This window comes from Bombina bombina, chromosome 4, assembly GCF_027579735.1.
Source record: "Bombina bombina isolate aBomBom1 chromosome 4, aBomBom1.pri, whole genome shotgun sequence".
NCBI lineage: Eukaryota > Metazoa > Chordata > Amphibia > Anura > Bombinatoridae > Bombina > Bombina bombina.
In genome coordinates, this window is record NC_069502.1 from 173,421,424 (window position 1) to 173,449,293 (window position 27,870).

Consider the following 27,870-nt stretch of genomic DNA (forward strand, 5'->3'; position numbering starts at 1 on the left):
GAAGCAGACCTAGACGAGGTAAACACCCGGGTCAAGAACATGCAGCCGTCATCAGGACGACCCAAGAGAGAATACTTACTAAGAAGAAAAATGCGGCTGAGCAAGATATCGGATTGTAAAAACTCAAAGACAGAGGGCACCATCTAGGCAATCCCAACCGCCAGACTGACACATCGGTCCCAAAAAGGGGAGAAGCATAGAACCTCAACTAGGCCCATTAAACCTCCAAGGAACAACAATCTCAGGACCTACTCCCAGCCGGGCCAGCCCAAGCATCAGTAAGTCCGAAAACGGGAACAGAAAAACCCCAACACCCGCTCACAAAAGAGCGAAAAAAATGGCTTCAGCCATTCCACAGAGCTCGGGAACCCCCCCGAAACTCCATAAAGACAGTCAACAAGGCCGAAGACCCAGAAGAGTTTAGCAAAGGCCCATCTCGACACGGAGCCAGCAAGACTCCAGATAGAACAGAACAACCCAGAGAGCATGTCTCTCTCCAAATAGGTTAAAACCTGTGTTCCATCCCCTGAATCTAGGAAAGTCCTAAAACAAGGCCTCCATAGGAGAACAAGCCCCCCTAAGAAAAAGGGGGCTATTAGAGACAGAGCACGTGCCCACGAGACGCAAGGCCTCAGGCTGAATCAGAGAGTGCTTTCCAACGCAGATTAACCTGGAAGGAATCCCCTGAAAACTTAGCGCACAGACAAGGTGCATTAGCTGCAGCGGTTACCCTATAACCCTTCGCCTGCAGAACCGCGAAGCCATCAGGTTACTTGAGCAAACCGTTCATTGAGCATAGACAAGCCCAATGAGAAGCAATCCTCAGGAAATCTGGCCAACTGTGACAAGATCTACTAGCAAGACTAAAGGTCATAGCCTAAATTCCCGGAACAGGAGAACTCCGAACCCGTCCTAGATCCCGAAAAAAACGGTAACAACCCGCAACAGAATCCACAAGGGGAAGAACCTTAGCGCTGCGGAATCTGTTGGCGCTCTACAAATAACCGATAATAATAATAATAACCTCAGCACTCGGAAGAACCAGGGCGATGACAGGTTCAAGCCCCCAATTGTTTAAAACAAAAAATATCCCAGAAATTTAAATACCCCGTCTGATATAGAAAACAGACCCACAGGGAGATATTAATGTAATATCCAGGAGAACCCGAAGAACGACATCGCAAGTCCCGACCCAAGGAAGAGACCACCCCATGCCGAAGTCCAACGCTCCAAAGGAGCTAAGGCATCTCGAACCAAGACACTAGAGCCCATAGGTGTTCGACTGCCACAAGACGTCCAAAGCAAGGGAATACCACAAGGACAAGGTCACACGATCAAAAGCTAGTCTCCACCTCACCATACGAGACAGAGGAGTGCCTAAAAACTAAATTTATGCTTACCTGATAAATTACTTTCTTTTACGATATGACGAGTCCACGGATTTCATCCTTACTTGTGGGATATTAACCTCCTGCTAACAGGAAGTGGCAAAGAGCACCACAGCAGAGCTGTATATATAGCCTCTCCCTTCCCCTCCACCTCCAGTCATTCGGCCGAAGGTTATAGGAAGAGAAAAGGAAAGGCTAAAAAGGTGCAGAGGTGACTGAAGTTTTCAAAAAATAAAATAAATCTGTCTTAAAATAACAGGGTGGGTCGTGGACTCGTCATATCGTAAAAGAAAGTAATTTATCAGGTAAGCATAAATTTAGTTTTCTTTTACAAAGATATGACGAGTCCACGGATTTCATCCTTACTTGTGGGAAACCAATACCAAAGCAATAGGACACGGATGAAAGGGAGGGACAAGACAGAGACCTAAACAGAAGGCACCACTGCTTGAAGAACCTTTCTCCCAAAGATAGCCTCAGAAGAAGCAAAAGTATCAAATTTGAAAAATTTGGAAAAAGTGTGAAGGGACGACCAAGTCGCAGCCTTACAAATCTGTTCAACAGAAGCATTGTTTTTAAAAGCCCATGTGGAAGCCACAGCCCTAGTAGGATGAGCCGTAATTCTTTCAGGAGGCTGCTGTCCAGCAGTCTCATATGCCAGGCGGATGATACTTGTCAGCCAAAAAGAAAGAGAGGTAGCCGTAGCTTTCTGACCCCTACGCTTTCCAGAATAAACAATGAATAATGAAGATGACTGACGGAAATCCTTAGTTGCCTGTAAGTAAAACTTTAAGGCACGGACCACATCCAAATTATGTAATAGACGCTCCTTCTTAGAAGAAGGATTAGGACACAAGGAAGGAACAACAATTTCCTCATTAATATTCTTATTCGAAACAACCTAAGGAGGAAATCCAGGCTTGGTACGTAAAACCACCTTATCAGAATGAAAAATGAGATAAGGCGAATCAGTTTAATATCTATGGAATGCATAGGTTCAAACGGAACCCCTTGAAGAACTCGAAGAACTAAATTCAAACTCAAGGGAGGAGTAATAGGTCTAAATACAGGCTTAATTCTAGATAGAGCCTGACAAAAAGACTGAACATCTGGTACATTTGCCAAACGTTTGTGAAACAAAATTGACAAAGCTGAAATTTGTCCCTTTAAGGAACTCGCTGATAACCCTTTCTCCAATCCTTCTTGGAGAAAAGACAGAATCCTAAGAATCCTAACCTTACTCCATGAGTAACCCTTGGATTTACACCAATAAAGATATTTACGCCATATCTTATGATAGATTTTTCTAGTGACAGGCTTTCTAGCCTGTATCAAAGTATTGATGACTGAATCAGAGAATCCTTGCTTCGATAAAATCAAGCGTTCAATCTCCACGCAGTCAGCTGCAGAGAAATTAGATTTGGATGTTGGAAAGGCCCTTGAATGAGAAGATCCTGTCTCAATGGAAGTTTCCACGGCGGAAGAGAGGACATGTCCACTAGATCCGCATACCAAGTCCTGCGTGGCCACGCAGGCGCTATCAGGATCACTGAAGCTCTCTCCTGTTTGATTCGAGCAATCACGCATGGGAGGAGAGGAAATGGCGGAAACACATAAGCTAGGCTGAAGAACCAAGGCACTGCCAAGGCATCTATCAGTTCGGCCTGAGGATCCCTTGACCGGGATCCGTATCTTGGAAGCTTGGCATTCTGACGAGATGCCATCAAATCCAATTCCGGTCTGCCCCATCTGAGAATCAATGAGGCAAATACCTCCGGGTGAAGTTCCCACTCCCCCGGATGAAAAGTCTGCCGACTTAGAAAATCTGCTTCCCAGTTCTCTACCCCTGGGATGTAGATCGCTGACAGATGACAAGAGTGGGCCTCTGCCCAACTGATTATCTTGGATACTTCTATCATCGCTAAGGAACTCCTTGTTCCCCCCTGATGATTGACATATGCCACAGTCGTGATGATGTCCGACTGGAATCTGATGAATTTGGCTGAAGCCAACTGAGGCCACGCCTGAAGCACATTGAATATTGCCCTCAGTTCCAGAATATTGATTGGAAGTAGAGACTCCACTTGAGCCCAAACACCCTGAGCCTTCAGGGAATTCCAAACTGCACCCCAGCCCAGAAGGCTGGCATCTGTTGTCACTATCACCCACGAGGGTATGTGGAAACAAGTCCCCTGGGACAGATGATCCGGTGACAACCACCAAAGAAGAGTGTGTCTGGTCTCTTGATCCAGAATTATCTGAGGAGATAAATCCGCATAATCCCCATTCCACTGACCAAGCATGCACAGTTGCAGAGGTCTGAGATGAAAGCGAGCGAACGGAACGATGTCCATTGCCTCTACCATTAATCCAATTACCTCCATACACTGAGCCACTGATGGCCGAGGAATGGACTGAAGTGCTCGGCAAGTATTCAGAATCTTTGATTTTCTGACCTCCGTTAGAAATACTTTCATGGCTACCGAGTCTATCAGAGTTCCCAAGAAAGGAACCCTTGTATGTGGGACAAGTGAACTCTTCTTTATGTTCACCTTCCAGACGTGAGTTCTCAGAAAAGACAACACTGTGTCCGTGTGAGATTTTGTCAGATGATATGTTGACGCCTGAATCAGAATATCGTCCAGATAAGGCGCCACCGCTATCCATTGCGGTCTGAGAACCGCCAAAAGAGACCCTAGAACCTTCGTGAAGATTCTGGGTGCTGTGGCCAACCCGAAAGGAAGAGCCACAAACTGAAAATGTTTGTCCAAGAAGGCAAACCTTAGAAACCAATGATGATCTTTGTGGATTGGAATATGAAGGTAAGCATCCTTCAAATCCACGGTAGTCATATATTGACCCTCTTGGATCATTGGCAAAATCGTTTGAATTGTCTCCATCTTGAATGATGGAACTCTTAGAAATTTGTTTAGACACTTGAGGTCTAAAATGGGTCTGAACGTTCCCTCTTTTTTGGGAACGACAAATAGGTTTGAGTAAAACCCCTGTCCCTGTTCCAATTTTGGAACTGGACAGATTACTCCCATAGTAAAAAGGTCTTTTATACAGCGTAAGAACGCCTCTCTTTTTATCTGGTTTGCAGATAATTTTGAAAGATGAAATCTCCCTCTTGGGACGAAATCCTTAAATTCCAATTGATAACCGTGGGTCACTATTTCTAGTGCCCAGGAATCCTGAACATCTCTTGCCCAAGCCTGAGCAAAGTCTGCCCAAGCTTGAGCAGAGTCTGCCCCCTACTAGATCCGGTCCCGGATCGGGGGCCACCCCTTCATGCTGTTAGGACCAGCAGTGGGCTTTTTGGATTGTTTACCCTTATTCCAGTTCTGATTGGGTCTCCAGACTGACTTAGATTGGGAAAAATTCCCTTCCTGCTTTGTGGAAGAAGAAGCAGGGGGTCCTCCTTTAAAGTTCCGAAAGGAACGAAAATTGTTCTGTTTACCCCTCATTTTAACCAACTTATCCTGAGGTAAGGCATGGCCTTTACCTCCTGTAATATCAGAAATGATTTCCTTCAATTCTGGCCCAAAAAGAGTCTTACCTTTAAAGGGAATAGCTAAAAGCTTATGTTTTGATGACACATCAGCAGACCAAGATTTGAGCCATAATGCTCAACGTGCTAAAATAGCAAATCCTGCATTTTTTGCCGCTAATTTAGCAATTTGAAAAGCGGCATCAGTAATAAAAGAATTAGCTAGCTTAAGAGCCTAAATTCTATCTAGAATGTCATCTAATGGAGTCTCAACCTTAAGAGACTCTTCTAGAGCCTCAAACCAAAAAGCTGCTGCAGTAGTTACTGGAACAATGCAAGCCGTAGGTTGTAAAAGAAATCCCTGTTTAACAAATAAATTCTTTAGTAGACCCTCTAATTTCTTATCCATAGGGTCCTTGAAAGCACAACTATTCTCAATGGGTATAGTAGTACGCTTAGCTAGGGAAGCTATAGCTCCCTCTACCTTAGGGACCGTTTGCCATGCGTCCCGAATGGTATCTGATATGGGAAACATTTTCTTAAAATTAGGAGAGGGAAAAAACGGTATACCTGGTCTATCCCATTCCTTTCTAATAATTTCCGAAATTCTCTTAGGAACCGGAAAAACATCAGTGTAAGTAGGAACTTCCAAATATTTATCCATTTTACACAATTTCTCTGGAGGAATCACAATAGGATCACAATCATCCAGAGTCGCTAAAACCTCCCTAAGTAACAGGCAGAGGTGTTCAAGCTTAAATTTAAATGACAAAGCATCCTAATCTGTCTAAGGCAAAACATTCCCTGAATCAGAAATTTCACCCTCAGACAGTAATTCCCTGATCCCCAACTCAGAGCACTGTGAGGGAACATCGGAAATAGCTAATAAAGCATCAGTGGATTCAGTATTTACATTAATACTTGACCTACTGCGTCTACCCTGCAACACTGGTAATTTAGACAATACCTCTGTAAGGGTAGTTGACATAACTGCAGCCATCTCCTGCAGAGTAAAGCAATTAGACGCACTAGAAGTACTAGGCGTCGCTTGTGTGGGCGTTAAAAGTTGTGACACTTGGGGAGAATTGGATGGCATATCCTGATTCTCTTCAGACTGAGAATCATCCTTAGGCACACTTACTTTATTTAAAATATGCTTTTTACATTGAAAGGCCCTTTCAGTACAAAAGTTACACAATGTTAGAGGGGGTTGCACAATGGCTTCTAAACACATAGAACAATGGAAAACCTCAATGTCAGACATGTTGAACAGACTAGTAATACCACAAAAAGTCGTTTAAACACTTATTTATAGCATAAAATAAACATTAGAAAAAACGTGTACTGTGCCTTTAAAAAAAGAAAAAGTGAACAATTTTTCTAAATGCTCAAAAAACGTTAAATTACTCCCAAATTTAACTTAATATCATTGGCTAATCCAAAAATGACTGCACCCAGAAGCAAGGGCAGAAATAAGGCTTTAGAAGTACTTATATCAACAACTAGTCAAAAGATAGATAAAAATACCCTCTGCACCTCGCCACAGCCCCCTTCAGACCAGCTACACAGTCCAGGAGCCACCGAGTTACTGCTTGCTGCTGCTCAGCCTGAAGGAAGTGCGCATCTGAGCGCGTGAAAATAAGCTCCGCCCCTTAAGGTAAAAAAGTCAGAGTAGGCCCAAACAAAACCGCATGGAATGTGGTTTTGCACCAAAATAAAAGTACACACAGAAAAATAAAAAACATAAAACATCGTTTTTTACATAGTCTCCCATGTCACATAATGCCCAAATATCAACTAATGATAAATATAATATAGGGACTCCAGTAATACCCCTCTTATTAAAATAGGTCTTACTGCTTACCCCATTCCCATACAGGGAAATAATGCCAGCCAGTTCTGATACACCAAGTCTCCTCAGAAAAAAAGGCTGCACATACCTTAATGCTGCTTGTAGCATGAAACCGGTCTCCACACTGAAGATGTCTCATGGTTACCTTCAGAAGTCTTGTGGGAACCAGCGTGGATCTTAGTTACAACTGCTAAGATCATCAAACCTCAGGGCAGAAATCTTCTTCCATATCCCCCTGAGGAAAATAGTACACAACGGTACCATTTAAAATAAAAAAACCTCTTGATTGAAGAAACTAAAACCAACACCTCACTTTACCATGTCTTCCTAGTATAACACAGGCAAAGAGAATGACTGGAGGTGGAGGGGAAGGGAGGGGCTATATATACAGCTCTGCTGTGGTGCTCTTTGCCACTTCCTGTTAGCAGGAGGTTAATATCCCACAAGTAAGGATGAAATCCGTGGACTCGTCATATCTTTGTAAAAGAAACCAAGGATGCAGAACATCCCCAGGTCCGGGAAAAATCCCAAGCAGAGTCCAAAAGAACTCTCTCGAAGGGAAATTCAGGAACCCAATGGAGACCCAACTCACATGGAGGAACGGACAAAATCCAAAGGGTCTGAAAGAAGAGAGCAACCATCTCCCAAAGGGAAACCCAGGGCCCCGTAAGGAGACCTAACCCACATGGAGAAGTCCAAGGTCTCACTGACAAGAGAACCACGGAAGGAAAACGTCCAACAGGACAATTCCTAGAGCCTCTGAAAGGCCGAACCACCTTAAACCAGCGGTAAGGAAGCGCTAAACCCCTAATCCTTCCACGTGAGGAAGCATACTCTAGGACCAGCCTGAAGGCTCAATAAGGACTGAAACAATCCTTCCAGCCTCACGGACCCACGAGTCCTCGTTAGAAGGCTTAGCTGAAACTTGTAAAAGAGAAACAAGAAACCCAAATAATAAAGTGAACACTTGCGCCTCAACCGGACCAGCCAGGCAGAACAAATGCCACGTGTCTGAACAAGCCACGAGACAGAAGATCTGAACCCGACAGGACCAGCCTGCAGACAGGGCCATAACCGTCAAGCTGCCTGAATCCACAGAGGGGACGAGAGTAACAGACAAAACATAGGACTAGCATGTCCCTTAACAAACTTCTGCAGAAGTAAACAGCGAGAATCGATCACAGAGAAAGTTCCTGAAGGAAACATGTAATCAAAAATAAGTTATCCTAACCGAATAAAAGAAAATATAAGGCAACCCGTAGGTAAACGCACAAGAAGAAACAGGCATACCTGCAGGACCAGCCAAACGGAACCCTGATCTTCCAACAAAAACTGGGAAAGATCTCAATAACCGACAATCAGGAAATTACGTCATCCGCTCATGTCTAATGAGGTGAGCCATTCGAAGTAGAATACTGCAGATTCCCTTATCCGTTAAGGATAGGATTGTCTAACAACTCAAAAACGTGTCTGAGTAAAAGGTGAAGGCGCGCTATTCTGTAACGAAAGGCACAACACTCAGGGACAGCTACACCCGCAGGAAACTGTATAGGCCCACCCAAGGCCGGGAGACCGGGGCAATAGGGCACAAGCACAAACGCAAATAAACGTCTAGACTTTGCAGACGCATAATCGCCAAAAATATGTGAAAGCGAAAACGAGCTGCCACCTCTGGGGGGAACAAGCCACCCTGCAAGGAGGGATAAACATAATCTGGGTTACCCGCATGTGTAGTAGTAGTGAGCGGTAGGGCACTCGTCTCTCGGAGGACAGAACCCCCAGAGGCGGATGGCTCAGCTGACCCTTGATTCCCCGAGCCCGAGGAACAAGGCATATATCGAACACAACTGATTGACCTGTGTCAAAGGGGGCAATTTGCATTCTTCACAAGTCAAAGAATCTGAATCTGAAATTTGAACAATTTCAGCATCAGAACCCTCCATAACTAGATAGAGAATATAATAATATGGACTAAAGAAAATTCTAAACGGCACCTGACACCCACAATGGCTTGGGCACTCAGCACCTCCTAGGAACCAGACACTGGCAGACCAGAATTCTTCAGTCACCACACGGTCAGGAATGCGGAAATGGAAGACTAGAACGTAAATACGTACAGTCACAAGGTGAACCGTATAGTCCAAAACAAAACGCGCCCAACCATAAGGTCGTGTCACTTCCAAAGGCCCTTATATTCTAAACCGAGAGCCCAGTTAACACTAAACATAAGCAGATTGAATCACATAAACATGATTAAACAACCCCTGTTCAATAATCCCCCTCAGAAGATATTAACCCTTGATTCCAAGATACCAAAGGAGCCTCGCTGAGGCCCTATATTATATACTATATAATATAATAATTCCCGCAAGATAGTACCTTACGGGAAGCAAATAAGTTATAGTACATTCTGATGAAGTAAAATGAAACGATCTTACCGGAATCTATGCCGTGGAAAAGGAACACGGCCCTTCAAGTGTGACGAATAGTAGCAGCACCTCCGCCATGGACTTGAGAGAAGAAAGCAGGCAGCGAAGCGAAGTTCGACAACGCCAATTGCTTGTGGAGCTGTTAATATGAGTCGGGATGGTTTTGCAGAAAGACTCTAACTTTCATCCAGGCCCTCACTGAGAGACTGATAGGATTACTTAAAACTCCTGTCCCATGTCGAAGAGTACTACCCTCCATAAGAGACAAAACAAACTTCTGACACTTCTCTGCCAACCTCCTGGGACGAAAGGCAAAGCCTTTGGCTGGGGTGTCTTTGTCTCCTCCTGGTGGCCAGTTTCTTATTTCCCAAAAGTAATGAATGCAGCTGTGGACTCTTTCCATTTATGAAGAAAAATTGTAACATGTAGGGAGGCGGAATCAACCACCAAAGCTGCAGGACGCATTGCCTAAGAGCTCCCGACTCTAAACTTTATAAAATGTGATTCTAACCTCATAAAAAGATTATTTGACCTGCATCGCTAATCCTACCGATCGCGGGGCAAATATGAGAAGCCGATGGCCTACTGAAATCCGACACAGTCTGGACTCAACAAACCACCCTAGTGTCGCATTAACTTGACTTGCTCTAAAGATAGACAGTCTAGTGTACTGGATGGAGCATTTCCGACCGCATGGCTACGTTTTTCCCCATAGAACTATACTTACCTCACATCAAGACTCAGACTGCCATCTTCAGATCTCAACATGGGGAAAGCTAAAGTAACTATTCATAATTTATTAATGGACCTGGAGAGCAAGATGAACAAGAGCTTTGACAACTTGATGTATCTAGTGAAGCACATAACTACCAAAGCCGATCCACAGGAGCCCAGAATAGAAATAGTTACCAGCTCCATTGCTCAAGGATGTGTTAGGAAGCTACACGTAATTTTTTCTGAGAGAGAGGGAAGGCCTATCTGTGTACCGCACAGTATGTACAGGAGGCCTGTGCTCCTTACCACAGTCCCTACCGCAGGGGATGCTTCCGGCTTCTGGCGGAGGGATGGGGACTACAGTTCACCAGAGAAGATTAAGGCGGAGATCGCTGAGTTTCGAAATTAATCTCCCACAATTCTCTCTTTGGCAACGAAAGCCCAGGAGGGTTTTGAGGATTCTTTAGATTTTCAAGAAAGTCACGGTGATGTATGTCTCATCCAGATCTTAGGATCAGCTAGCGGAGTATTCCTCCCAAGTGGAACCGAAGAAGGATTTCTCAGCAGGCCATTAATTAGTGTCCTGTTTACTGGGTGCTGGCTAAGTGTGCGGAACAATTCCTACACTTTGATTCAGCTTAGAGCCGGAATAGGCTAAGACGTAGTAACTCTAAATATCCCCTGCTCCGATATGCTATTGTTAGTTAGGATAGTGAACTTAGATGTGTGTCTCTGCTATATACAATACATAAGTAAGTTAATAGATAGGGATTTTTCTCTGTAAAACCTATATATGATACACCAAAACCAGTTGGCTATCATCCCCTAGCAATATATCACTTTTTGGTTAATACTTAAGCACCAAAAGTAAAACTACCCAATGCCCACATCCCAGACATGCTCTTAGCCAAGTATGGCACTCTTATCATTAATAGCAGTTTGGGAATAAATATGCTATATAATACAGTATGTAACTAATTACATAACAATGGCTCTTTACTATATCAGTCTCATTTTTCTTCTTAAGTTCCCCATAAAATACTGCTTCACATATCTTAATAAGCATATAACTCAAGGAAATAGGATATATCCATATATTAGCTCTACACTACATTAATTTACATGCTCCAATAGTACATTTGAGTGAGGTATCTTCATTACCCCTATATGTCTATAGTTGGAGGGTTCGATATATATATATATATATATTTTGTAGAACTGCAGTTCTCTAACGTTTCTTTGTCTCAAATGAAATGTTCATATGGAGTTTTTAATCCAAAAGCAAACAGCTACCCTTAAAAACATAATTTATGCTTACCTGATAAATTCCTTTCTTCTGTGGTGTGATCAGTCCACGGGTCATCATTACTTCTGGGATATTACTCCTCCCCAACAGGAAGTGCAAGAGGATTCACCCAGCAGAGTTGCATATAGCCCCTCCCCTCTACGTCACCCCCAGTCATTCGACCAAGGACCAACGAGAAAGGAGGAACCAAGGGTGTAGTGGTGACTGGAGTATAATTTAAAAATAATTACCTGCCTTAAAAAACAGGGTGGGCCGTGGACTGATCACACCACAGAAGAAAGGAATTTATCAGGTAAGCATAAATTATGTTTTCTTCTGTTAAGTGTGATCAGTCCACGGGTCATCATTACTTCTGGGATACCAATACCAAAGCAAAAGTACACGGATGACGGGAGGGATAGGCAGGCTCTTTTATACAGAAGGAACCACTGCCTGAAGAACCTTTCTCCCAAAAATAGCCTCCGAGGAAGCAAATGTGTCAAATTTGTAAAATTTGGAAAAAGTATGAAGCGAAGACCAAGTTGCAGCCTTGCAAATCTGTTCAACAGAGGCCTCATTCTTGAAGGCCCAAGTGGAAGCCACAGCTCTAGTAGAATGGGCTGTAATTCTTTCAGGAGGCTGCTGTCCAGCAGTCTCATAAGCTAAACGTATTATACTACGAAGCCAAAAGGAAAGAGAGGTTGCCGAAGCCTTTTGACCTCTCCTCTGACCAGAGTACACGACAAACAGAGAAGACGTTTGTCGAAATTCCTTAGTTGCCTGTAAGTAAAATTTTAGGGCACGAACTACGTCCAGATTATGTAGTAAGCGTTCCTTCTTTGAAGAAGGATTTGGACACAAAGAAGGAACAACAATCTCTTGATTGATATTCCTGTTAGTGACTACCTTGGGTAAGAACCCAGGTTTAGTACGCAGAACTACCTTATCCGAATGAAAAATCAAATAAGGAGAATCACAATGTAAGGCTGATAACTCAGAGACTCTTCGAGCCGAGGAAATAGCCATTAAAAATAGAACTTTCCAAGATAACAACTTTATATCAATGGAATGGAGGGGTTCAAACGGAACGCCCTGTAAAACGTTTAGAACAAGATTTAAACTCCATGGTGGAGCAACAGTCTTAAACACAGGCTTAATCCTCGCTAGAGCCTGACAAAAAGCCTGAACGTCTGGCACTTCTGACAGACGTTTGTGTAACAGAATAGACAGAGCTGAGATCTGTCCCTTTAATGAACTAGCAGATAAACCCTTTTCTAAACCTTCTTGTAGAAAAGACAATATCCTAGGAATCCTAACCTTACTCCAAGAGTAACCTTTGGATTCACACCAATAAAGGTATTTACGCCATATTTTGTGGTAAATCTTTCTGGTAACAGGCTTCCTAGCCTGTATTAAGGTGTCAATAACTGACTCAGAAAACCCACGTTTTGATAAAATCAAACGTTCAATTTCCAAGCAGTCAGCTTCAGAGAAATTAGATTTTGATGTTTGAAAGGACCCTGAATCAGAAGGTCCTGTTTCAGAGGTAGAGACCAAGGTGGACAGGATGACATGTCCACCAGGTCTGCATACCAAGTCCTGCGTGGCCATGCAGGTGCTATCAGAATCACTGATGCTCTCTCCTGTTTGATTCTGGCAATCAATCGAGGAAGCATCGGGAAGGGTGGAAACACATAAGCCATCCTGAAGTCCCAAGGTGCTGTCAGGGCATCTATTAGGACTGCTCCTGGATCCCTGGATCTGGACCCGTAACGAGGAAGCTTGGCGTTCTGTCGAGACACCATGAGATCTATCTCTGGTTTGCCCCAACGTCGAAGTATTTGGGCAAAGACCTCCGGATGAAGTTCCCACTCCCCCGGATGAAAAGTCTGACGACTTAAGAAATCCGCCTCCCAGTTCTCCACTCCCGGGATGTGGATTGCTGACAGGTGGCAAGAGTGAGACTCTGCCCAGCGAATTATCTTTGATACTTCCATCATTGCTAGGGAGCTTCTTGTCCCTCCCTGATGGTTGATGTAAGCTACAGTCGTGATGTTGTCCGACTGAAACCTGATGAACTCCCGAGTTGTCAACTGAGGCCAAGCCAGGAGGGCATTGAGGACTGCTCTCAATTCCAGAATGTTTATTGGCAGGAGACTCTCCTCCTGACTCCATTGTCCCTGAGCCTTCAGAGAATTCCAGACGGCACCCCAACCTAGAAGGCTGGCGTCTGTTGTTACAATTGTCCAGTCTGGTCTGCTGAATGGCATCCCCCTGGACAGATGTGGCCGAGAAAGCCACCATAGAAGAGAATTTCTGGTCTCTTGATCCAGAATCAGAGAAGGGGACAAGTCTGAGTAATCCCCATTCCACTGACTTAGCATGCACAATTGCAGTGGTCTGAGGTGTAAGCGAGCAAATGGCACTATGTCCATTGCCGCTACCATTAAGCCGATTACCTCCATGCATTGAGCCACCGATGGGTGTTGAATGGAATGAAGGGTGCGGCAAGCACTTTGAAGTCTTGTTAACCTGTCCTCTGTCAGGTAAATCTTCATTTCTACAGAATCTATAAGAGTCCCCAGGAAGGGAACTCTTGTGAGTGGAACGAGTGAACTTTTCTTTTCGTTCACCTTCCATCCATGTGACCTTAGAAATGCCAGTACTAACTCTGTATGAGACTTGGCAGTTTGAAAGCTTGAAGCTTGTATCAGAATGTCGTCTAGGTAGGGAGCTACCGAAATTCCCCGCGGTCTTAGTACCGCCAGAAGAGCGCCTAGAACCTTTGTGAAGATTCTTGGAGCTGTAGCCAATCCGAATGGAAGAGCTACAAACTGGTAATGCCTGTCTAGAAAGGCAAATCTTAGATACCGGTAATGATCTTTGTGAATCGGTATGTGAAGGTAAGCGTCCTTTAAGTCCACTGTGGTCATGTACTGACCCTCTTGGATCATGGGTAAAATTGTCCGGATAGTCTCCATTTTGAATGATGGAACTCTTAGGAATTTGTTTAGGATCTTTAAATCCAGGATTGGTCTGAAAGTTCCCTCTTTTTTGGGAACCACAAACAGATTTGAGTAAAACCCTTTTCCCTGTTCCGACCGTGGAACTGGATGGATTACTCCCATTAACGATAGTTCTTGTATGCAGCGTAGAAACGCTTCTTTCTTTGTTTGGTTTGTCGACAACCTTGACAGATGAAATCTCTCTCTTGGAGGAGAGTGTTTGAAGTCCAGAAGGTATCCCTGAGATATTATCTCTAGCGCCCAGGGATCCCGGACATTTCTTGCCCAAGCCTGGGCGAAGAGAGAAAGTCTGCCCCCCACTAGATCCGATCCCGGATCGGGGGCCCTCAATTCATGCTGTCTTAGTGGCAGCTGCAGGCTTCCTGGCCTGCTTGCCCTTGTTCCAGGACTGGTTAGGTCTCCAGCCTTGTCTGTAGCGAGCACCAGATCCTTCTTGTTTTGGAGTAGTGGAAGTTGATGCTGCTCCTGCTTTGAAATTCCGAAAGGAACGAAAATTAGACTGTCTAGCCTTAGGTTTGGCTTTGTCTTGAGGTAGGGCGTGGCCCTTACCTCCTGTAATGTCAGCGATAATTTCTTTCAAACCAGGCCCAAATAAGGTCTGTCCCTTGAAAGGTATATTAAGTAATTTGGACTTAGAAGTTACATCAGCTGACCAGGATTTTAGCCACAGTGCTCTGCGCGCCTGAATGGCGAATCCGGAATTCTTAGCCGTAAGTTTAATTAAATGTACTACGGCTTCCGAAATGAATGAATTAGATAGCTTAAGTACTCTAAGCCTGTCTGAAATGTCGTCCAGCGTAGCTGAACCAAGGTTCTCTTCTAGAGACTCAATCCAGAATGCCGCTGCAGCCGTGATCGGCGCAATGCATGCAAGGGGTTGCAATATAAAACCTTGTTGAACAAACATTTTCTTAAGGTAACCCTCTAATTTTTTATCCATTGGATCTGAAAAGGCACAGCTATCCTCTACCGGGATAGTGGTACGTTTAGCTAAAGTAGAAACTGCTCCCTCCACCTTAGGGACCGTTTGCCATAAGTCCCGTGTGGCGGTGTCTATTGGAAACATCTTTCTAAATATCGGAGGGGGTGAGAACGGCACACCTGGTCTATCCCACTCCTTAGTAATAATTTCAGTTAGTCTCTTAGGTATAGGAAAAACGTCAGTACTTGTTGGTACAGCAAAATATTTATCCAACCTACACATTTTCTCTGGTATTGCAACTGTGTTACAATCATTCAGGGCCGCTAACACCTCCCCTAGTAAAACACGGAGGTTTTCCAGCCTAAATTTAAAATTTAAAATATCTGAATCCAATCTGTTTGGATCAGAACCGTCAGCCGCAGAATGAAGCTCTCCGTCCTCATGTTCTGCAAGTTGTGACGCAGTATCTGACATGGCCCTAACATTATCAGCGCACTCTGTTCTCACCCCAGAGTGATCACGCTTGCCCCTTAGTTCTGGTAATTTAGCCAAGACCTCAGTCATAACAGTAGCCATATCTTGTAATGTTATTTGTAATGGCCGCCCAGATGTACTGGGCGCCGCCATTTCGCGCACGTCCTGAGCGGGAGATGCAGGTACTGTCACGTGAGGCGAGTTAGTCGGCATAACTCTCCCCTTGTTGTTTGGTGAAATTTGTTCAATTTGTACAGATTTACTTTTATTTAATGTAGCATCAATACAGTTAGTACATACATTTCTATTGGGCTCCACCTTGGCGTTAGTACAAATAGTACAGGTCTCATCTTCTGAATCAGACATGTTTAACAAACTAGCAAATAAACTTGCAATTTGGAAATACAATGAAAAAAACGAACTGTGCTTAAGAAGCACTGAATATATATAACAGATGAAAACAATAAGCTTTGTAAAACAAAACGCAATTTAGCAAAGGCTTGTACCCAGTAGCAAGGAATAACTAACCCTGAGGCATAAAAAAGTTAAAGAATAAACGTTTTATATCACAGTCAACTACAATCTTACAGCTCTGTTAGATTACTTCCCTCAAATTAGCTTTGAAGATCCCTGGATTCAGTAGAGAAAAACCGGAACATGCAGGAAAAACGATGAGCTTGTGACTGAAATTTTTAATGCGTAGCAAAAGCGCCAAAAAAGGTCCCACCCCCTCACACACAACAGTGAGAGAGATCAGTAAACTGTCATAATTAGATCCAGAAACTGCCAAGTGGAAAAATAGTGCCCAAACATTTTATTCACCCAGTACCTCGGAAAATGAAAACGATTTTACATTCCAGCAAAAACGTTTTACATAAATTAAGAGTTATTAAAAAGCCTGTGCATTGCCAGTAGGCTAAAGTCTTATATACATAGTGTAATTCCAGTGAAGTACCATTCCCCAGAATACTAAAAATGTAAATTATACATACATGATATTATGTCGGTATGGCAGGATTTTCTCATCAATTCCATTGTTAGAAAATAAAAACTGCTACATACCTCTTTGCAGAATAAACTGCCCGCTGTCCCCTGATCTGAAGTTTACCTCTCCTCAGATGGCCGAGAAACAGCAATATGATCTTAACAACTCCGGCTAAAATCATAGTAAAAACTCTGGTAGATTCTTCTTCAAACTCCACCAGAGCAGGAATAACACACTCCGGTGCTATTAAAAAATAACAAACTTTTGATTGAAGAAATAAACTAAATAAAATCACCATAGTCCTCTCACACATCCTATCTAGTCGTTGGGTGCAAGAGAATGACTGGGGGTGACGTAGAGGGGAGGGGCTATATGCAACTCTGCTGGGTGAATCCTCTTGCACTTCCTGTTGGGGAGGAGTAATATCCCAGAAGTAATGATGACCCGTGGACTGATCACACTTAACAGAAGAAATAAAGCCTTCCTGCCACTCTGCTCCCAATACCCTAATAGATTCTCATCTCTTAGTTTCAGTGTCATACCGTAGGACTCAAGAATGATCACAGAAATTACTAGCTCCTCTTTACTATACACTTTGCTTATTTTCTTGGCTAGGAATCACCTCTATCTAATAAGGATGAGTTTAATATTATAACCTACCACTATGTACTAGTTCACTACTTTACTACTAGGCACATAGAATACCTTACAACATTTACTATTTCATACTATATATTTTCAAGGTCCAAAAGTGACCGACTATATCCTTGGATATGTACCACTTGTATACTCTAGCTGCTAGCTCCTCTCCTCATTAGACACATAAGTTTGGTTGGGTCCATAACATTTACAGACATCCAAAGAGATACACACTCCCTCAGCCATTTATATTTCTGAAGCCCTAAAGTTTTACTCTTGTTAGAACACAAAAGCAAGAATATTTCCCTTTGGGTTTTTTAATATTTGCATTTTGTATCACTAATTAGAAGCTGCAGCAAATACTCCATACTAAACTGCATTAATATCTCTGTCCCCCATATGCTAACATGGGCTCCTGGGGGGGCTACATCCAGCTTAAAATTGGTTAGTGAGCTATATTTTTATTTGATATATTCTCATATTATATACCTATATACTACAATATTTCACACTTATTCTACATTACCTCAAGAGGTGCTTACCCACTGAAACATATTCCTGAAGTGTCATTAGATCCATGCCCCACCAGTGTTTCCTATATCAAAGGGTCCATGAGTGGCCAGCTAATTAATCACTCACGAAAGCTACCAAAAATTATAAAATGGAGGATTCCAATCAGCTTGCTGATGACTGAATATACTTATGTTTTATTATATTTTGTCTTGGTACTACATTAGTATGTACTTTATTTATGTTTATTCATGGTTGTAAAATGTCAATGTAAAAAATTCATGGTGACAGCTGTAACCTCACGCCAAGCAAAGTCAATCTTTTTTACGGCCAAAATTGAGCAAAGGTTATTGCTTATTCGTCCATCTCCTTTACTGCTTGATGAAAAGTGTGACGTAAATAATATTTCTTGAAAGTCTCAATAACTCCCTGGTCCATAGGTTGGATGAGCGCCTTTGTATTCGGTGGCAGATGCACTACTTTGACGTTGGGATGAAAGTCATCCATGAATGGGGAGTGGTCGGGAGCATTGTCGAGCAGCAAAAGAATATTAAATGGGAACATTTTTCCACGCAAAATTTCTTTATCTCTGGGATAAAGTGGTGGAAAAACCAGTCCTGGAAAATGGCCTGTGTAACCCATGCTTTGGAGTTACTCTTCCATACAACAGAAAGAGAGCCTGTGGCAATGTTTTTAAGGGCTCTTGGGTTCTCTGCGTGATAAACTAAGAGAGGGTTCAGCTTCATATCGCCGGCAGCATTGCCACCAAACAACAGAGTAACCCTGTCCTTTGCTGCTTTATGCCCTGGCATCACCTTTTCCTCCTTACTGGTGTAACTTCGGTCTGGCATCCTCTTCCAGTACAGGCCTGTCTCGTCTACATTAAAAACCTGCTTAGGTAAATAAGCACCTTCATCAATAATTTCTCTAAGCGTTACAGAAAATTCCTGGGCAGCTACGGTATCTGCACTCGCTGCCTCGCCACTTACTTTTACATTGTGAAGGTTGGCTCTAGCCTTGAACCTATGAAACAATCCATTACTGGCATTAAAAGATGCACCCTCCAATTCTTCAGATGCACCTTCTGATTCTCTGTTTCTTCTTCAAGTCTTCATACAGGCTTTTAGCTTTTTCTTGGATCAGCATTAAGCTAAGTGGGACTTGATGCTGAATCCACACACTGCTAAATTTCTCCATCTCCTCTATTACTTTTCCACGCTTTTTGGATATTATTGTTGACATCATTGGCACAGCAGACTTCACATGATCTTATCCTTATTCTTTAGAATTATGCCAATGGTTGAACGATTCATGTTATAAGAACGAGAAACATCGATCATCTTTTCACCTCTGTCCAATCTCTCAATTATTTTAACTTTTGTTTCCATCATTATGGCTTGGCACTTCTTAGCAGTCCCCACTGCATCACCGCTGCTTTACGCCTGTTTCCAGACATCATGGGCTTGTACTGTACTCTAAGATAAACCGCAGCGTAACCGCATCTGGCAGACACAGAACTAACTTCCATGATTTGAAATGCGAATCGCGTGTTCGTATCTTTGAAAAGTTTGTAACTTAAATGTTCGTAAGTAGGGGACTTACTGTATATGACTAAAATACTACATAGAAAGAAGGATTAATATATTCTAACATGTAACTTATAAAGCAAACCTCCCATAGATCTATTCAACAATATTTGACGGACCTCATAGATCAGGTATAACAAAGTTTACTAGATATGCCCCTCCAGTGTTTAATTTTCATTATTTGTTTTGCAAAAGAACTCAATTACCCACCATTTCCGGAATACAGTTAGTTCCAACACCAGATATATTAGATCAGATGTGGAACTCAAAATATCTTTATTTCCAAAGAAATTTTGAGTTGCTCTTCTGTTCTAATCTATCTCTTTTTAGAATAAACCAAATGCCAGAAAAAGGTTAATTTCATCATATTTTGCAAACCAAATAAGATACAAAATTTAGCACTTGTCTAGAGTTGATATTGTGACATTAATATTATCTGCTTGATTATTATGTTATCTACTTTCTATATGCGCTGTTATTATGAGACACTTTATAGCTGAGATATAATCAACCAAAAAGAAAGAAAAGACTTTGTAAACCAGTGTATGTTAAGATATTTTAGGTATTCCCTTAGCTCATGTTGTTTTAATCTTGGACTCATGGTTTATAATTCAGTGCTCCAATGCTTTTTAACAGCCAACCCAAACTGCAGATAGCTCTTCTCTTTAAAAGGATTGGCCCTGCCTACTCTTTGTGAACCCAAAGTCAATGTGGCCCCTGACTTGAAAAGTTTTAGACATCCCTGGGCATGCCATATAAAGAATGGTTTAAGTGAAAGTAAATCCTAGCGTTGTACAAACGCTAGGATTGACTATTGAAACAAATAAAGGGCACTTTCATTCATGAAGTATAAGATACTTCATGTAGAAAGCTCGTTTATTTGATTCAATTGATCGCCGCTCTTAGCTCCTACAGCAGAGCATGGCTAAAAAAAATTTGGCTAAGAGGTGACGTTTTCACCTCTTAGCAAATAGCAGTGCGGTAAATCCGGCGCCAAGCCGGATTTTCCGCACGGCTATTGGCTAAGAGGTGAAAACGTCACCTCTTAGCCAAAACATTTTTTAGCCATGGGCTGCTGTAGCAGCTAAAAACAGTGATCGATTGAATCAAATAAAGGAGCTTTCTACATGAAGTATCTTATACTTCATGAATGAAAGTGCCCTTTATTTGTTTCAATAGTCAATCCTAGCGTTTGTACAACGCTAGGATTTACTTTTACTTTATGGAACATTTTTTCAGCTACAATTCTTTATAGTAGCCCTGGTGGGTTTGCAAGAGTCTATGTATTGCAGTGTCTTAGATAAAGTGACAAAATATTTGCTATCTTGAACAAAGCGTTTACTTCATTTATGGGCTAATAATTCACACGGAAACAGGAAGAAACAAGAGGTTACTTTTGTTGACAAAGGAAAAAGAACAAATTTATTTTTAGCATGACAGCAGCGATGCTAAATAATCTGTGATCACACTTAACAGCAATATCATTTATCAGCTGTGGTACCTCGCACATCTGAAGCTGAAAGAATCGTCTTTCTTTCTCCATCTCCTCAGCAATTTCAGCGCCACTGATTTCCGTCCGTATCATGCCATGCAGCTTAGCGTGTTCCTTTTTTTCCTTTTCTATTTTGGTCCTGAAAAGCAAGGAACAGATGATATATGAAAAGTAGCTCACCATAACCTCAAAAAGGTGATACTGATAGGTGATAGAATAAAAACTCATCCGAATATATTACAGGTTCAAATGTAGTAGGTTTTTAATTAAAAGGACATGAAACCCCAAAAATGTATTTCGTGGTTCAGATAAAGCTTACAATTTTAAACAACTTTCAAATTTAGTTCTATTATAATTTGCTTCCTTCTCTTTGTATCCTTTGCTCAAAATCATACCTAGGTAGGCTCAGAAGCATGAGAGCTAACTGCTGATTGGTGGCTGCAATCTATGACTGTTGTCACTGGTTCATCTGATGTGCTCAGCTAGCTTCCTATAGTGCATTGCTGCTCCTTCAACAAAGGATAACAAGAAAATGAAGCAAATTAGATAATTGAAGTAAACTGAAAAGTTGTTTACAATTGTATGCCCTATCTGAATCATGAAAGAAAATGTTTGGGTTTAAGTGTATTCAGAGCTTGAAATTTCCAGTGGTCCATTAGTCCCGGTCGACTTAGAAATTGAAGTGGGTGACTTAGACATTTGACTTTTTCCTATCTATTTAAATAGGTTCGACTAGTAACTTTTTCCCTCTGGGCTAGTAGCTTTTATTTAACCCCTGACTACTAAAGCATAGGTTTTTTTCCACCCCTGCAAATACTATTATGTAATTTTGTTTGGCTACAGTCAGGCTACAGTCTTTACCCAGCAGTTTATTCAGTGAGAACTCTATACACAAAGGCAGCTCTAGAACGGTAAACCCTCAAGGGAAAGGCATGGAAATTATATCCATTTTCTCTATCTGACTTATTAGATTTGCATAGTTGGTCAATGGTATAAACAAATCAGTTACAGCTAACAGCACATGTGAATTAGTATCAATCACTAGCTGAATGCCATTCACAGAACAAGTCCAATTGTACTGCCAAATTCAAAGCAACCAATCACTAATTAGATGTTGTGACTGTGTGATCTGATCTAGATTTGTTTTATTTAATCTGTGATTTTTCTGTGATAACATGGGAAGAAAACTCTGTTGATTTAACAGCAGAACTACAGAGACAGACTACATTTTTTTTAAAAACTTCCTTCAGGACCTTGCATGCAATTTGTGGACAGCATGATATACAACCTGAGGCATATTCATTTCTATCAGGAAGTTATTCTACACATCAAATTACATTGCTACATATTTCTAACACTTCATAATAAAAACTATTTCCTTCCTATACATCACTGAGTCCTTTTGGAAGGGGAACCTCCCCCACGAACATTTTGTGTTTCCAAGTCTAATATTTAGATTCTGTAAAGCTCTACGTTCAGGTGAGATATCTAAAAACATCAGTCAGTAATACGAGGTCCTTCATAAGATTCTTACATTTACCTTTAGAGCTGCATATCTTGCAAAGGGGCATATCCTACACTTCTGTATGAAAAGAGACACCTATATTACAGTGTAGTGCTCAATAAAAGTAGCAATGTAAGCAGCTTGTTGAAACTATAATATAAAAATTGTATTCATAGTATGTTTATTTCCTCTGATTTTCCCAATTACAGCCAGATGTAAATGAGCTCTTGCACTGTTCTATGAAATCACTGTGCAGTATGTACACAGTGTATGGCAAAGACAGATATCCTTAAAAGGGTCATCAAAGTGTTAAAAAATGCTCAAATGTGTTAAAGCATTTTATTAGAGCATTTTATTATTGCACTATTACTTGTATATAACTGTGTTTTAATGTGTAAAACACATAGTTAAAGTCAGCTACAAAGCAAAGCACTACTGGAAGCTAACGGAACACATCTAGTGAACCAATGACAAGAGAAATATGTGTATAGCCACCAATCACAAGCTAGTTACTAAAGTGTATTGCTGCTCCTGAGCATGCCTAGAATATCATGAGAAAGAGTTAAATTTGATAAAATATATAAATTAAAAAGGCCTGTAAAATTGTGTGAACTATCTTAATTATAAAATTTCTTTCATATCCCTTTAAGTGATTTTTAGCTTTTGTTTAAAGCCATTCTAATCAATTAGAAGTGCTGCAATTGAAAGTGGTAAAACCATCTGAATGACCTAAAACATATACCAGGAAAACTTAGTTGAACACAAACGCCTAAATTACGAGTCTTGCGTTAGCCTTAAAAAGCAGCGTTGAGAGGTCCCAACGGTGCTTTTTAACGCCCGCTGGTATTACGAGTCTGGAAGGTACAGGTGTACCGCTCACTTTTTTTCCGTGATTCGAGCATACCACAAATCCCCTTACGTCAATTGCGTTTCCTATCTTTTTAATGGGATTTGCCTAACGCCGGTATTACGAGTCTTGGAAAAAGTGTGCGGTATACCCTCTCCTGTCAAGACTCCTACCGCATATAAAAGTCAGTAGTTTTATGGGCTAACGCCGTAACATAAACTCTTAACTAAAGTGATAAAAAGTACACTAACACCCATAAACTACCTATTAACCCCTAAACCGAGCCCCCCCCCATCGCAAACACTTAAATAAATTTTTTAACCCCTAATCTGCCGACCGGACATCGCCACCACTTTAATAAATATATTAACCCCTAAACCGCCGCACTCCCGCCTCGCAAACACTAGTTACATTTTATTAACCCCTAATCCGCCGTCCCTAACATCGCCGACACCTACCTACATTTATTAACCCCTAATCTGCCGCCCACGTCGCCACCACTATATTAAATGTATTAACCCCTAAATCTTAGTCTAACCCTAAACCTAGCCCCCCCAACTCAAATATAATTTAAATAAATCAAAATAAAATAACTACAATTAAAGGGACATGAAACCCAATTTTTTTCTTTCGTGATTTAGAAAGAGCATGAAATTTTAAACAACTTTCTAATTTACTTCTATTATCTAATTTGCTTCATTCTCTTGATATCACTTGCTGAAAAGCCTATCTAGATATGCTCAGTAGCTGCTGATTGGTTGCTGCACATAAAGGCCTTGTGTGATTGGCTCACACATGTGCATTGCTATTTCTTCAACAAAGGATATCTAAAGAATTGAGCAAATTAGATAATAGAAGTAAATTGGAAAGTTGTTTAAAATTGCATGCCCTATCTGAATCATGAAAGTTTAATTTTGACTAGACTGTCCCTTTAACTAAATTAGTCCTATTTAAAACTAAATACTTACCTATAAAATAAACCCTAAGCTAGCTACAATATAACTAATAATTACATTGAAGCTATTTTAGGATTTATTTTTATTTTACAGGCAAGTTTGTTTTTATTTTAACTAGGTACAATAGTTATTAAATAGTTATTAACTATTTAATAACTATCTAGCTAAAATAAATACAAATTTACCTGTAAAATAAACTCTAACCTAAGTTACAATTACACCTAACACTACACTATAAATAAATGAATTACCTAAATTAAATTACTAATTTACACCTACTCTAAACTAATTACAATTAAATAAAATAAAATAAAGTACAAAAAAAAAAACCCCACTAAATTACAAAAAATAATTTCAAGAATTTTAAACTAATTACACCTACTCTAATCCCCCTAATAAAATAAAAAAAGCCCCCCAAAATAAAAAAAAGCCCTACCCTATACTAAATTACAAATAGCCCTAAAAAGGCGGCATCAGCCAATCGGAATTCAAGGGACTCCATCTTGGATGACGTCATTTAAAGGAACCTTCATTCTTCAGTTGGATGTCAATGGAAGAGGATGCTCCACGTCGGCTGGCTTGAAGATGGACCCGCTCCGCTCCGGATGGATGAAGACTTCTGCCCCTCTGGAGGTCCTCTTCTGCCCGGATCGGCTGAAGACTTCTGGCCGTCTGGAGGTCTACTTCTGCCCGGTTGGGTGAAGACGTCTCAAGGTAGGGTGATCTTCAAGGGGGTAGTGTTAGGTTTTATTAAGGGGGGATTGAGTGGGTTTTAGAGTAGGGTTGGGTGTGTGGGTGGTGGGTTTTAATGTTGGGGGGGTATTGTAATTTTTTTTACAGGTAAAAGAGCCGATTACTTTGGGGCAATGCCTGCAAAAGGCCCTTTTAACCCCTTAACGACCAAGGACGTACGCCATACGTCCTCAAAAAAAATACACTTAACGCCTGAGGACGTATGGCGTACGTCCTTGGTCTGGAAAGCAGCTGGAAGCGATCCTGCTCGCTTCCAGCTGCTTTCCGGTTATTGCAGTGATGCCTCAACATCGAGGCATCCTGCAATAACCCCCCTTGGCCATCCGATGCAGAGAGAGCCCCTCTGTGGCCCTCTCTGCACCGGACATCGATGGCCGGTTTCGTTGGTGGGTGGGAGCCAGTCTGGGAGGCGGGTGGGCGGCCATCGATGGGCCGTATGATGTGGAGGGGGGTGGAATCGTGGGCGGGAACGCCGGGCGCGCGCGTGCACGGGTAGGGAGCGGGTGGGAACCGCTACACTACAGAAAAATGATGGGAGAAAAGTGGCAGTGAGGGCCAAATATATCTAAAGTATGTCGATCTAAGAGATCTGGGAGGGGGTGGGGGGTTGGTCTTTTGGGGGGGGGGGGCAAGCTACACTACAGAAAAATATTTTAAAAAAGCTGCCAGTACCAAAGATGGCTACTAATAAGTTAGAGGGGGATGGGTAAAGAGCTGTTTGGGTGGTATCAGGGAGGTTGGGGGCTAAGGGGGGATCCTCCAGAGCAGCATATGTAAAAAAATTTTTTATCAAGGATAGCTTTTTTTTTTTAGTACTGGCAGACTTTCTGCCAGTACTTAACATGGCGGGGACAATTGTGGGGTGGGGGAGGGAAGAGAGCTGTTTGGGAGGGATCAGGGGGTGTAATGTGTCAGGTGGGAGGCTGATCTCTACACTAAAGCTAAAATTAACCCTGCAAGCTCCCTACATGCTACCTAATTAACCCCTTCACTGCTAACCATAATACACGTGTGATGCGCAGCGGCATTTAGCGACCTTCTAATTACCAAAAAGCAACGCCAAAGCCATGTATGTCTGCTATTTCTCAACAAAGGGGATCCCAGAGAAGCATTTACAACCATTTGTGCCATAATTGCACAAGCTGTTTGTAAATGATTTCAGTGAGAAACCTAAAATTGTGAAAAATTTTACTTTTTTTTTTATTTAATCGCATTTGGCGGTGAAATGGTGGCATGAAATATACCAAAATGGGCCTAGATCAATACTTAGGGTTGTCTACTACACTACAATAAAGCTAAAATTAACCCTACAAGCTCCCTACATGCTCCCTAATTAACCCCTTCATTGCTGGGCATAATACACGTGTGGTGCGCAGTGGCATTTAGCGGCCTTCTAATTACCAAAAAGCAACACCAAATCCATATATGTCTGCTATTTATGAAAAAAGGGGATTCCAGAGAAGCATTTACAACCATTTGTGCCATAATTGCACAAGCTGTTTGTAAATAAATTCAGTGAGAAACCTAAAGTTTGTAACAAAATGTGTGAAAAAACATAATTTATGCTTACCTGATAAATTCCTTTCTCCTGTAGTGTGGTCAATCCACGGGTCATCATTACTTCTGGGATATTAACTCCTCCCCAACAGGAAGTGCAAGAGGATCACCCAAGCAGAGCTGCTATATAGCTCCTCCCCTCTACGTCACACCCAGTCATTCGACCGAGAACCAACGAGAAAGGAGAAGCTAAAGGGTGCAGTGGTGACTGGAGTATAATTTAAAAATTTAGACCTGCCATAAAAAACAGGGCGGGCCGTGGACTGACCACACTACAGGAGAAAGGAATTTATCAGGTAAGCATAAATTATGTTTTCTTCTGTTAAGTGTGGTCAGTCCACGGGTCATCATTACTTCTGGGATACCAATACCAAAGCTAAAGTACACGGATGACGGGAGGGACAGGCAGGATCTTTATACGGAAGGAACCACTGCCTGAAGAACCTTTCTCCCAAAAACAGCCTCCGAAGAAGCAAAAGTGTCAAATTTGTAAAATTTGGAAAAAGTATGAAGAGAAGACCAAGTTGCAGCCTTGCAAATCTGTTCAACAGAGGCCTCATTCTTAAAGGCCCAAGTGGAAGCCACAGCTCTAGTAGAATGAGCTGTAATTCTTTCAGGAGGCTGCTGTCCAGCAGTCTCATAAGCTAAACGTATTATGCTACGAAGCCAAAAGGAGAGAGAGGTAGCAGAAGCTTTTTGACCTCTCCTCTGTCCAGAATAAACGACAAACAGAGAAGAAGTTTGTCGAAAATCTTTAGTTGCCTGTAAATAAAATTTCAGGGCACGGACTACATCTAGATTGTGTAGAAGTCGTTCCTTCTTTGAAGAAGGATTAGGACACAATGATGGAACAACAATCTCTTGATTGATATTCCTGTTAGTGACCACCTTAAGTAAGAACCCAGGTTTAGTACGCAGAACTACCTTGTCTGAATGAAAAATCAGATAAGGAGAATCACAATGTAAGGCCGATAACTCAGAGACTCTTCGAGCCGAGGAAATAGCCATTAAAAACAGAACTTTCCAAGATAACAATTTGATATCTATGGAATGAAGGGGTTCAAACGGAACACCCTGTAAAACGTTAAGAACTAAGTTTAAACTCCATGGCGGAGCAACAGTTTTAAACACAGGCTTAATCCTGGCCAAAGCCTGACAAAAAGCCTGAACGTCTGGAACTTCTGACAGACGTTTGTGTAAAAGAATGGACAGAGCTGAAATCTGTCCCTTTAAGGAACTAGCGGATAAACCCTTTTCTAAACCTTCTTGTAGAAAAGACAATATCCTAGGAATCCTAACCTTACTCCATGAGTAACTCTTGGATTCGCACCAATGTAAGTATTTACGCCATATTTTATGGTAAATCTTTCTGGTAACAGGCTTCCTAGCCTGTATTAAGGTATCAATTACTGACTCAGAAAATCCACGTTTTGATAAAATCAAGCGTTCAATTTCCAAGCA

At 41.8% G+C, this 27,870-nt stretch overlaps 1 protein-coding gene across 2 annotated transcripts in view; it reads right to left on the reverse strand.

The window, feature by feature from the left end:
* ASAP2 (ArfGAP with SH3 domain, ankyrin repeat and PH domain 2) overlaps window positions 1-27,870 on the reverse strand; it is a 774,383-nt gene that overhangs the window by 299,976 nt on the left and 446,537 nt on the right. For both annotated transcript variants that reach the window (XM_053709709.1, XM_053709708.1), the window contains exon 6: window positions 20,802-20,931. In XM_053709709.1, the coding sequence (XP_053565684.1) occupies window positions 20,802-20,931 (130 nt within the window). The remainder of the gene's footprint in view (window positions 1-20,801; window positions 20,932-27,870) is intronic.